The sequence below is a fragment of the Chiloscyllium plagiosum genome, unplaced genomic scaffold, assembly GCF_037043375.1.
Source record: "Chiloscyllium plagiosum isolate Xiang-an unplaced genomic scaffold, Cpla_swu_hap1 HiC_scaffold_31, whole genome shotgun sequence".
Taxonomy (NCBI): Eukaryota; Metazoa; Chordata; class Chondrichthyes; order Orectolobiformes; family Hemiscylliidae; genus Chiloscyllium; species Chiloscyllium plagiosum.
In genome coordinates this window covers 8,817,426-8,830,322 of record NW_028270169.1, presented here as the reverse complement: position 1 = coordinate 8,830,322, position 12,897 = coordinate 8,817,426, and the positions used below count along the sequence as shown (strand labels likewise).

At 40.5% G+C, this 12,897-nt stretch overlaps 1 protein-coding gene across 2 annotated transcripts in view; it reads left to right on the top strand.

Moving 5' to 3' along the window:
* Positions 1-12,897, top strand: part of med13a (mediator complex subunit 13a) — a 225,134-nt gene that overhangs the window by 95,126 nt on the left and 117,111 nt on the right. For both annotated transcript variants that reach the window (XM_043718104.2, XM_043718103.2), the window contains exon 5: positions 12,244-12,389. In XM_043718104.2, the coding sequence (XP_043574039.1) occupies positions 12,244-12,389 (146 nt within the window). The remainder of the gene's footprint in view (positions 1-12,243; positions 12,390-12,897) is intronic.

The window sequence follows — 12,897 nt, the reverse complement described above, 5'->3', positions numbered from 1 at the left end:
ATTATTACTGCAATGTTTTTGGGGCCAATTAGCTTTGCATTATCCAGTATTTTCAGACATTTCTTGTGGGCAGCACGCTGGCACAGTGGTTAGCACTGCTGCCTCTCAGCGCCAGAGACCCGGGTTCAATTCCCGCCTCAGGCGACTGACTGTGTGGAGTTTGCACGTTCTCCCCGTGTCTGCGTGGGTTTCCTCCGGGTGCTCCGGTTTCCTCCCACAGTCCAAAGATGTGCAGGTTAGGTGAATTGGCCATTCTAAATTGCCCGTAGTGTTAGGTGAAGGGGTAAATGTAGGGGTATAGGTGGGTTGCGCTTCAGCGGGTCGGTGTGGACTTGTTGGGCCGAAGGGCCTGTTGTAATGTAATGTAATCTAATCTAATGTAATCTAATCTAATCTAATGTCAAGTGAATCTGTAATGCTGCGAACGTCAAGAATGGGCTGAGATGAATCATCGCTTTGCAACCACCTTCAGGCAGAAATGCAAATCGCTCGGCCTTGTCTTCTGCACTGATGCATTGACTGTCATCATTCAGTATTGGAATATTTGTGAAGCTTCCTTCAGTTAGGAGTTTACTTGATCCTACCATTCACAGCTGGATTTATCAGGACTGCGGAGTTTAATCAACCAGATATGTGCAATTCCTGAGGAATATCTTCAGAGACAGATTTGGTAGAGGAGGTTATTATATTTGTGGAGGTGCTAGCCTAGTCCAGATGATGACTATCACGAGACTAATCCAGAAACTGAACATATGCTCTGGCTATATGGTTTGAATGGAAATTTGTAGAATTTGAATTCATCAAATATCTAGAATTAAGAGTCTAATGATGACTATGAAACTGTTGTCAGTTTTCCGGGAAGAACCCATCTGATTCACTAATGTCCTTTCGGAAAGGAAACTGCTGCCCTTACTTGATCTGGCTTACACGTGACTGCAGACCCAAAGCAATGTGGTTGACTCTTAACTGCCTTCTGGGCAATTAGGGATGGGTAATAAATTCTGGCCTTGCCAGTGATATCCACATCCTCTGAAGGATTTAAGAAAGTGATAAGGAAGTGCTTGTTGATCCTGTTGTAAAGTTATTAGTAGAAGTACTGTTATATTGGAAAGCTAAGAGTAAATCTTAATGACATATAAATTTTTGAATGTTTGTTATTGACGAGGACACACACTCGCCTCACTTGCACAATCTCCATCCCCAACATCATCCCCCACCGAAACAAAAGCAATACTGTATTTCAGATTAGGAATTAAATTCAATACTTTAAGGAGAATGCAACAGACCTATGGCATGAATTTTAAAGAGCTGGGGAGACACCCCTCAATTTGTCCAGTGACTCAGCTGCACAGTTGATGTGGCTGGAGGGCTGACAGCAAGTTGGCTGTCACGCTTTGATTCCTGATAGAAATGGTTAAAGATGTCAAGCTACACAATGTCTTCAGCACCCCTGCAGACAGCAAAGCGTCGCTACCCCTGGTCACGGCCAGACGGGTCTATCTACTCAAGGGTAGATTTCCTGGTTGTGTCCCAAGCATTGTCAGTTCCATCAATGCCTACAGGATGACCAGCGGATCGACAGGAAATGTGGAAATTGAACGTGAATCTGTTGATTCTTGAATACGTTGAGGAACTCTAGATTACACAGGTTGGAGAATTGTGAAACCTATTGTTGAGTTGTTTCCAGCACACTGGTGAGAAACAGTCCAGGGAGCATCAAGAGGTTCTTCATCCTTAAAGATGTTCTGATGGTGAGACATACAAGCAAAACTGTCCAAACTCCAGAAGAGCATGCATAACTTACTTATGCTGCAGACAATGAGGGTGGATGTCAAGGAGGATCTCCAGGAGATGGACAGCTAGCAAGCCTTGCTGTTTGCCTTGGCGTCCAAGATTATTTTCTGGTCCATTCTGCAGAGCAGAATGAGATCATCTTCCAGAAGGTGCGCAGAGAGCTCTATGAGCAGCCTGAAGGAAGAAGATAGCTCACTAATGTCACCTTGATTTGGAGATGCTGGTATTGGACTGGGCTGTACAAAGTTAAAAATCACAACACAGGTTATAGTCCAACAGGTTTAATTGGAAGCACTAGCTTTCAGAGTGCTGCTTCTTTAGGTGGTTATGGAGTACACAATTGTAAGACGCAGAATTTATAGCAAAAGTTTATAGTGTGATGTAACTGAAATTATACATTGAAAAATACTTGGATTATTTGTAGAGTCTTTCATCTGTTTGAATGACCATGATAGTTTCACTTCTTTCATATGTAAATCACAACACTTTTTAAAAAAAAATTACATTCTCAGCTTAACTGTAACAATTGGTGTCAGCCCAGATAAGATGTTGAAGGTGTTAGCCCTCGTGTTCTGTTGTCTGTGCCATAATGTTTAGACTGATTCTAATCTTAAAAATGAGTTAACAAGTGTGTTACATGGACTCATGCAGCTTTTGAGCAAAGTACAATGTAACTCTGCAGGTAATGTTGCCTTAGTCAACATTTTGAGGATCAGCACCATATAGTATGAAGACCACAAACAGCATGATCGTCCAGTCATTCCTGTCCCCACTCAAGGAGATTTTCGATAGCATGCTGGAGAGACTGGACCAGCCATTATCTCTGGAAGGGCTGACCAAGGCACTTTTTTGAAAAGAATAAAATCCTTGCAAGTGATGGCTTACCAGCCAAATTGTATTTAGCTCTGTTGGACTTGATTGGCCAGGGACTGCTGGAGGTGTATAACAGTATGCCTCTGGCAGGTAGCTTGTGATTCAATGAAGAAAGGTATCATCATGGAAGGAGGAGAGGGAGGAAATTAGAAACTGGTGAACAGCCTTGCTGTTGAATGTGGATTACTAACTCCTGTCAAGTCACCGCTAACAGGCTGAAGTCTGCTCTGGCATTGCTGATGCACCCTGACCAAACCTCAGCTTTAACAGGCAGGAAGAGCTCTGAAACCTTGCAGGACAAGTGAGATATCGGACTCGTCAGTCCATACCAGGAAAAGGTTTTTGACAGGGTATCGTGCACCTCCATGAGGGACATACGCTCCAAAATAGAATTGGGAAGGGAAGTCACAGTTGGATATGACTGCTGGACACTAACATCAGATTACGTTCTCAGTCAGTGGTGGGAATTAAAGTTTCCTGATCTGGAGTCAGGCAGGGCCACCCACCGTTTCCTAGGTAAAAACAAGGACTGCAGATGCTGGAAACCAGAGTCTAGATTAGAGTGGTGCTGGAAAAGCACAGCAGGTCAGGCAGCATCCGAGAGCAGGAAAGTCGACGTTTCGGGCAAAATATTCCTGATGAAGGGCTCTTGCCCGAAACGTCGATTTTCCTGCTCCTCGGATGCTGCCTGACCTGCTGTGCTTTTCCAGCACTACTCTAACCTACACCCTCCCTTTCCTGCCTTTTTTTTGTGCTGTATAGAAACCTTTGCTCAGTCCATCAGGAAGGTTACATGTTAAGAGGTGTGACTGTACCAGACAGTGGAAGCCTGCAGATAAACCTCCCTGTGGATGGATGGCATTGACATTCTTCTCTGCTCTGTCGTCAGTACACCGACTTGTGAATATCAACACCAGTTCGAACTAGCCATGGGAGTAAAGGTAGATTTGAGGCAGGAGTGAGACTATGTTCATTTGGGAGCTATGCCAACAGATCCTTTATTCCTTTCACCTGAAGGTCTTGGGAATATGGTTCAGAGGGGCTGGAGCATGTGCCAAAATTTGGGAAGGGCATATTGCTAAGGTGAGGCAGAAAGTGGGCTCATTGGAGCACCGCTGCCTTTATGACATTTTTTAAAAAAAACCTAGTGATGTGATGTGCTCTAGATGTTGTTAATAGTGGCGTAGGTCTAGCCCATTCTCCAAGTCTAGGCCACTACAATCACTGGGCAAAGATGGACTGTGTAATGTAAATATTTCTCATGCAATGTTTTTGTTTTTATTTTGCAACTGCATGGTAGCTCTGTGGGATGTTGAATTCCAATGTCATTTTTGTGTTTCTGCAACGATTGCACAAAATGTATTGCACATTTAATATAATACTATTACTTACACTAATAGAGTAAGAAAAATGTATAATGTAAAAGGAGTCTGGCCATTTTCAATTTGCTGTTTGTGGGAGCTTATTATGTGCCAGTTGGCTGTCATGTCTTTCTTTACGCCAGTCAGTACAAATGTACTTAATTGTTTTGAAGTGCTTTGGGATGTCCTGAGGTTTTTAACCTGTGTTCCGAGGTTGTCTTAACAATTTGAGGCAAAGAAAAACTAGGCCCTGTAGGATGTGTGTGTGTGCCACAAAATCCGTGTCTACACCCATTTTGACACCAGTGACTTCAAATTTAATAATTACAAATCTTAATCTTTTAATTCAAGCTTGACTTGACGTTACATATGACTCCATGTGACCCAGATGGTCAAATTGCTGAATATTTGTCCAACACAGTGGTGGAAGAAATAATCATGAAATTCATCTTACCTTTGAGAAGTAAATCTGTGACAAGGGTACTAAGTGAATGAACAGCAAGCTAATAACATATGCAAATCTATATTCCAGTGCCTTCTGTGGTGTTCATTGTTCCTGTCAAATGCCAGGGCTGCCCCGATAGTTTTGCAAATTTTTAGTTTTTAGAATTTTTAGGCCTATTTATTTTTGTCTTCCCGACAGAGCAGGTCTATAGTAATGCATATTGGCAAGCCTTTCCTGAGGTCATGCAAGGTGCTGTACAGTGCATATTTGCTTGCTCATTTCTTCTTTCCCATGCATAAAGGTCTTTCCAGCTACTGATTTCCTGTCTGATTTAGAATCTGAGTTCACAACGTTTGCATTACTTCAACATTAAAGTTAAAAACTTATTCATGGCAACAAACAGTACAGCTGCATCCAATACAAAAATTAGTTTGAAACCAAGAAGCAAATCACCACCTTGCACTCACATTGTAAGGTGAGCAAGGGATATGGTAAAAAGAAGAATTAAATTGACTAGAGAAAAATTCAATAAATGTGGACAATTAAGGATCAAAAATATTTGCTCACTGATTATTGCTATACTACCCCAAAAATTAGTTGACCTAAGTGTACAATGCGTAATTCAGTGCAGTTGACTTATTGGTAATATTCCAGAATGTGCCAATGAAGCATATGTCATATTGTTCTACACTTAGTTGTATAGCAAGCAATCTTGTTTCTGTAGTCCACCATTTCCTCCTGAAGCAGATTGCAATGCAAATGGAAGTACATTGCATTCACTGAAGTGCCAATTCATCAAATTCCCTCATGATGGTAATTGACAAATTGCTTTTATTACCAAGTGTTTGAAAAGCAGAATTTTTACTATGGCTTCCCTTGCTCAGAGACTTCCCTGAGGAAAAAATGAATGTACTTTTGGCCTTGAGGAAGAATTGCTGTGGTTTAAAGTGCTAATTTTATTTCCCAGTGGCCTCCTCTATAACACATTATTCTGGGGGGGGTCTATCATGTGATCAATCTATTCAAATCACCTGTGATTCTCCAGCATTTAACAGATCTAATTTCAAACTGTCCGCAATGCAAGTGGATTGTCACCACTTCTGCTCACTGCTTTTTTGAAAATATAGTTACGGCTCCTTTCTCACTTATAGTTACACATTGAGTGTAAATTGAATGATCACATTTTAATCCAGTAACTCAGAACTGACCTGATTTGAAAAAGAGACCATTGATTAAACTGGGACTGCAGCAAGCATGTTTTTACCTCCAAATGCCTAATTGGGATTTTGACATTGTAGCAGTTTTGCCTAGAGCTAAAAACTGGTGATCTTTTAATTTTGAAGGCAGGACTTTACTCTCTGCTCTTTCATTGCCAACCCCAGCAAAAATTCTTTAGCAACACACAACTGCTAAGGGCTACACTTCTTTGTGGTTGGTGGGAATGGGTGCAGTGATGGGAGAGTAAGGTTCAAGGATTGAATGCAGCTGCACTTGTAGTTTCATTTAAATTTGCCGCTTTATGATTTTTAAAAATATTTGAAACAACGGATTTCAGTTTGTATGGGTTAAGATTCCTGCTTCAAATAACACTTCATGGGAAATCATTGAAGTTCTCCCTTGAATTGTCACATTTCATTTTCACAAGACCGTGATCGCAGTAGTAATTTAATTTCATCATTAACAAAATTTTCCATGGTCACTGCTTGTTTTATTTTAACTAGTTTGATGATCTTTTGCATTATTCACTAACTTCTCTGGACCAGTATGCCTTGAGCAATTTGTGACATACATAATTTAAACAAATGTGAAGCTCACTGTTAGCATGTTATTCGAAAACTTGTGCTGATGATACTTGTAATCCTGGTTGTTGATTTTGACTTAGTTGGTATTCCCTTTTTTCAACAAAATGAAAATGATTGAATTTTGCAAGCAAGTTTGTTTCTGTGGGAGGATTTTAGATTATTTGTCCCACCCCTCAACATCGTTTGTTCTTGGCCTTGATGTGGTACATCATGTTGCTCGATGTGCAGCAGTAACTCTCTGCATTGTTCTGCTCACAGAAAGCAGACACTTCGTTGTGACTAATTTTCTATTGTGCAAACATTTCACATTAACGGAAGAGATTCACAGTCTATAGTTCCACTCATCCAGCAACATGATCTATTTGTTCCTGTTTATTCAAAAACTGAAGTGTTTGAAAGTTTATAGTAAAATAGTTGAGAGAAGATTTTTCAAAAATAAAATTAGGCATTGTTATATCTCCATGAAGTTGTTGGATATAGGAGAGGGATGATCTTAATGGTGTGGAATATTTTTGGAAAAAAGCTTTGTTAGAAAACAAATGAATAAATTAATAATATAAATAGGTAAAGCTTTGTGAGTGAGAAACTGATACTAGACCTAAAGTGCTTTTTCCAGGCAGTCCACTTTTAACCAGTTTATGAAAGCTAAGGTTCAAATGAAGGAATAAGCATGGTAACATTCATATTTACAAACCAAACCCTGAAATGGGAAAACTACTTTTCCTTTCAGGTGTAGATTTGTTTTTTGTGAATTGCAACCATCCCGTAAAACTGGTGTTTTAGGATGAAGTACCCCATGTGCATTCTTCAAGTAATTTTCCTTTGGCACATACGTTAGTTCCAAAAGGTGTGGTGCTGGAAAAGCACAGCTGGTCAGGCGGCATCAGAGGAGCAGAAGAGTTGACATTTTGAGTGTAAGCTCTTCTTCAGAACATTCCTGGTGAAGAGCTTACGCTCGAAACATCGATTCTCCTGCTCCTCTGATGCTGCCTGACCCGACTGCATTTTTCTAGCAACACACATTTTGACTCTGATCGCCAGCATCTGCAGACCTCACTTTCTCCATAATTTAAAAAAAAAATCTTTAAACCATTTTTTATCTGAAGTCTTTTTTTAAAGTTACATTTTCCATTTTGTGTAAGCATTTTCCATAGAAATGATAACATTTGTACTTCACTGTTTTTAGATGTACTGACAATGCATTCTGGTGTTGAGATGTTTTTTAAAAAAAAAAATTAACAGTAGGATTGGCAAATTTTTCTCTTAGCCAATCTGATTTTTTTTAATCTGGTCTGATAGAATAGAGAGGAATAGTTGTGGGCAGGTTTGTAACAATATATAATTTGGTTTTAGTGGTTCCAGCAAGTGATTGGATATTTTCCATCTCCTGAACGCAAATGGAAAATTATGCTATTAGATTTGAAAATGTATTAATATACAGCTTGTTATTAGGGCAAGCAATAATATGTTGTATAGAAAACAATATTAAGAAAAAACTGTCAACCAATATTATATTTTGAGCGAATATCATCTTCTGCAGTTCTGTTAAATATGTAGAGCTACCATAGATCACAGCTAATAAGACGATATTCTTTTCTCAGTGCCAAAAGTCTTCCTTTTGCCTTTATCTGGCATACAAGTTGAATTTCCTTTACAGTTACAAAATGCTATGACAACATTAGTTGTTGTCCTCAAATTTTCATCCCCAGAATTTTGTTTTATTTTGTACTGTAAGTTAGCACACAATTTAAGCAGGCATTCCAGGCTACATTGCAAAGAAAATACCTGAAGATATTTTGCCCAAAAACAGCAGACCACCTGTGGTATGGTGAGTAAAAGGGTTCTGCACCAAAATGTATGAAGTTTGCTTTCAAATTAAAAGTAATGTATCACTTGTTAGATTGTCCAATAACTGCTGCAATGAGGTAATATGTTCTAAAAGTGGGTGGAGGTGGAGGAATCCACCCTGCGGATGATGAACAAGACCAAATGTGCTGTTCAAACCATGGCCAGACACTGCCCTGATCTTTAGAATCATGAATTTGAATGAATCCTTGCAAATCATCAGAAAATGTAGTGTCTGTGGTGGCTTCCAGTATTCAGAACTTTTAATATTAAAGCTCAGTAAGTTTTTAGGGCCTCATCTATATTTCCCTCCCCTCCCCTATCAGCTTTCCGTAGAGACCACTCCCTCCGCGACTCCCTTGTCAGATCCACACCCCCCACCGACCCAACCTCCACTCCCGGCACCTTCCCTTGCAACCGCAGGAGGTGCAACACTTGCGCCCACACCTCCCCCCTCACTTCTCTCCAAGGCCCCAAAGGAAACTTCCATATCCGCCACAGATTCACCTGCACCTCCACCCACATCATCTACTGCATCCGCTGCAGCCGGTGTGGCCTCCTCTATATTGGGGAGACAGGCCGCCTACTTGCGGAGCGATTCAGAGAGCACCTCTGGGCCACCCGGACGAACCAACCCAACCACCCTGTAGCACAGCATTTCAACTCCCCCTCCCACTCCACCGAGGATATGCAGGTCATTGGACTCATCCACCGCCAAACCACAACAACGCAACGGTCGGAGGAGGAGCGTCTTATCTTCCGACTGGGAACCCTCCAACCACATGGGATGAACTTGGACTTCACCAGTTTCTTCATCCCCCCCCCCCTCCCCCCACCTTGTCTCAGCCGAATCCCTCCAGCCCGGCACCGCCTTCCTGACCTGCAGTCGTCGTCTTGACCTCTCCGCCTCCATCCTACTCCGACCTATCACCCTCACCTTGACCTCTTTCCACCCATCACATTTCCAACGCCCCTCCTCCAAGTCCCTCCTCCCTACCTTTTATCTTCTCCTGCTGAACACTCTCTGCTCATTCCTGAAGAAGGGCCTGTGCCCGAAACGTCGAATCTCCTGTTCCCTGGATGCTGCCTGACCTGCTGTGCTGTTCCAGCAATAAAGTTTCAACTTTGATCTCCAGCATCTGCAGACCTCACTTTCTCCTCACACTGATGGCCATTACTCAACTCCACACACCAGGCCCTGTCATGTCTTGGGCTGCTTTCAGCAGAACCTAACCATTTTTACCTCCTAATGGTCCATGTTATCAATTCTGCTTTTGTGGCTGACCATTATCCGTTTCTTTGTCTGCCTAACTGTTTGTCTCCCTCTCCCGTATTCACCTGTTGAATACCTATTTCCGTTCACCACCCCTGTCTTCAGTATATATACTACCTTTTCCTACCTACCATCAGTTCTGAAGAAGGGTCAGTGGACCTGAAATGTTAACTCCGCTTTCCACAGATGCTGCCAGACCTGCTGAGTTTCTCCAGCAATTTGTTTTTGGTTTAGATTTCTAGAATCTGCAGTCCTTCTGTTTCATTCACACATTTTTTGTATCATGTAATATAGTTCATGGTTTTATTCCTAACTAGACAGTTCAAAGCATTAGTAAGTAGTTGCAAGTTATTTTGTGTAATAAACCTTTACGTTCTTTTGCTAAAAGTTCATTGATAGTCCCTTCTGAATGTGCTCAGTGACTGACCTCCACAGTGGTGAGGAAAAAATAAACGAGACTTTAATGGTCTATTCAGTCAGGTTTCATCCTGGGATCTGACTTGTCCAGCATGCACCTCAGCTGAGATCATTACACTACCTGCTTGGTGTTTTGTATGGCTTAATTATCTACTCGTGGGATGGCATTAGTGAGCCAAATATCATCCTATCATTCAAGAAAGACAGACTATCCAAATCAATGGTGAAGAGGGATACATTTTTTTTGTAGAGTAATAATTCTAAAAATAACATGATCCAGAGTGGAATCCTTACAATAACATCATTGTCAAGATGACTTTGACTGAATTCTGGATGTAAGTTTGCTCGCTGAACTGGAAGGTTTGTTTTCAAACGTTTTGTCACCATGTTAGGTAACATCAGTGAGCCCCTCCTGAAGCACTGGTGTTATGACCTGCTTTCTATTTCTGTGTTTAGGTTTCCTTGGGTTGGTCGTATAATTTCCTGTAGTGATGTAATCTCCTGTTCTTTTTCTGTGGGTGTAAATAGGGCCCAAGTCATTCTGTGTGTTGATAGAGTTCCGGTTGGAATGCCATGCTTCTGGGAATTCTCATGCGTGTCTCTGTTTTGCTTGTCCTAAGATGAATGTGTTGTCCCACTTGAAGTTGTCCTTTTTCATCTGTATGTAAGGATACTCGTGATAATGGGTCATGCCTTTTTGTGGCTTGTTGATGTTCATACATCCTGGTGGCTAGTTTTCTGCCTATTTGTCCAATGTACTGTTTGTTACAGCTCTTGCAAGCTATTTTGTAAATGACGTTCGTGATAGAATAGTATAAAGAATAGCAGAGCAAAACAGCCACAGACTGCTTAGAGAAATGATTAACCATGCCCACGACAGACTCTGTAAATACAACTGGGAAATTTCGTGTCAAAAAACCATTCTCGGTAACGTGGCAGACTATGAATGCACACAGAGTAGAACGAGCCATAGACATTAGACAGCGACAAACACAGAAAACGAGAAAACTAGACCTGCAGAAAAACTCAACAAACTCGCACAAAATAACAACACAGCTAACCTAAAAGCGTGGATAACACTGAAAAAGCAATCTAAGTAAGAGGATTAAATTACAACTTTGGGGATGCGGACAAGAAATATTTCTTAGCAGCATTAGAAACAACACTGAAAGACAATGAGCTCTCAGAAGAAACCCAGCAAACCATCAGATGGATAGTCGCACCAACATCAACAAACACATCAATTTGGACCCCATTTACCACCCTCTGAGAAAAAGAACAGGAAATGATATCACTGGAAATGACGCCACCAACTCAAGGAAACCTAAACGCACAAATAGAAAGTGGGTCGTAACATCAGTGCTTCACTGATGATGATACCTAGTACGGTGATGAAACGCCTGAAAACAAACCTTCCATCTCAGTGAACAAACTTACATCCAGAACCTCAACCTGGGCTACAAATCTTTTCAACATTCGCTAACTTAGAATAAGTTTTATGAACTCCTTATTTTAGATGCTAAAGTTAATGAATATGATGGTTTTAAAATGTTTTGAGTATATAGAGAGATTTTTGTGCAATTCGTTCTCTAAATGGTGCCATAGAATGAAATCCTTTGGACCTGTTATCACATTAAGGGCACTATATAAATATAAGTTGGTATTTCAGAATTCCAAAATTGCAGTGGTAATAAAAAATCCCTTTAATTCTGCTAAAGGATTGAGAGAGTTAATAGTCTATTCCTATTTTATTTTCTAAAAAACACACCACTAAATGCAAGACTGTTAACTTTATTTGTATTGTTTCAAAAACCAGCAGCAGTCTGATGAGGATTACCTGCAAACTGCTTTGTTTGTACTAATGCTCTGAATTGTCTATCCAATTGCTGTCTGGTTAGGAATATTATTCTTTTTAAACATGCTAATCAAGCTATTGCATTTAGGTTTGAACCAATCTAGCCAATTAATTCTCCATTAAGATTGAAAACCACTGTTCAATCTATTTGTTTTGAAGATTCAAGTGCATCATACTGTGTTAACAAGTGTTTGCATATAGTTTACCTTCTGTGGCTTCCTTCCCTTCAATCAACTTGATATTTTTTAATTGTGTACATCTTAGTTGCCAAGAGCTGGACAAAAATAAGCCATCTGAACAATCCTATTTTAGCAGAGCTCTTGCTTTTTTTAAGAAAGCAAAGGAACAAAGCTGAACCCAACTTTGTCAACACTAGACTGCTTGTAAATACAGCCATGTTGTAAATACACCCCAGAGCAACAGAAGGGAAGTAGGAAGCAATTGGTCACCTCACTATATTATGAATCTGATATTCAAGTTAATGAGACTTGTTTCTGTTTGTGCTAATTTGTATAATATTATAGATAACTAAAATTGATACAAGCTTTGTAACTATGTTGTTTTTTTCCTTCCTCTAGTGAGCACTTGTCCTGTTCCTTTACTTTTTTCTTGCATGGGGATAGTAAAGTCTGTACCAGTGTTGAGATAAACCAGCATCAACCAGTATACCATCTCAGTGAACAACATGTCACTGTGGCCCAGGGATCCTCCAACCCCTTCCAAGGTAAGAGTACTTTTATTTCTGAAAAAAAAAGGTGTAAAAAGCCTCTTTTAATATGAACAGGGAGCGAGAAGAAGGCTTAAGTGGAACAGATTTGTTAAATGCCAACTCCAGTGGTCTTGTGAATAAAACCAGTACTTGGCTTGCTTTCATACTGTTCAGGCAAGGAAATTGTACCCTGTATAAACCAGCTGGTGAGGTGAACTGATTTAGATTACAACAATTTACCTCCATTATTCCTGATCCATGGTATCCCTTTATCTCAGCTGGAAAATGTAAATGTATAACCCTGTATTGAGAGCAGGATTTGGCTTCACTGTGATGCCATGTACAAATGAGCAGTAAGAGGAATACTCTGTATTTAACTGTGCAGAATAAGGGACTAGAAAGCCACTGTTGCCTGTCAAATGAGAAACTTCACCATCAGAGAGGAGAGGGAAATGTCAAGTTATAATATGTTCACAATCAGTCAAAACAAACTGCATTTTTTTTTGTTTCAAGATTATGTAAG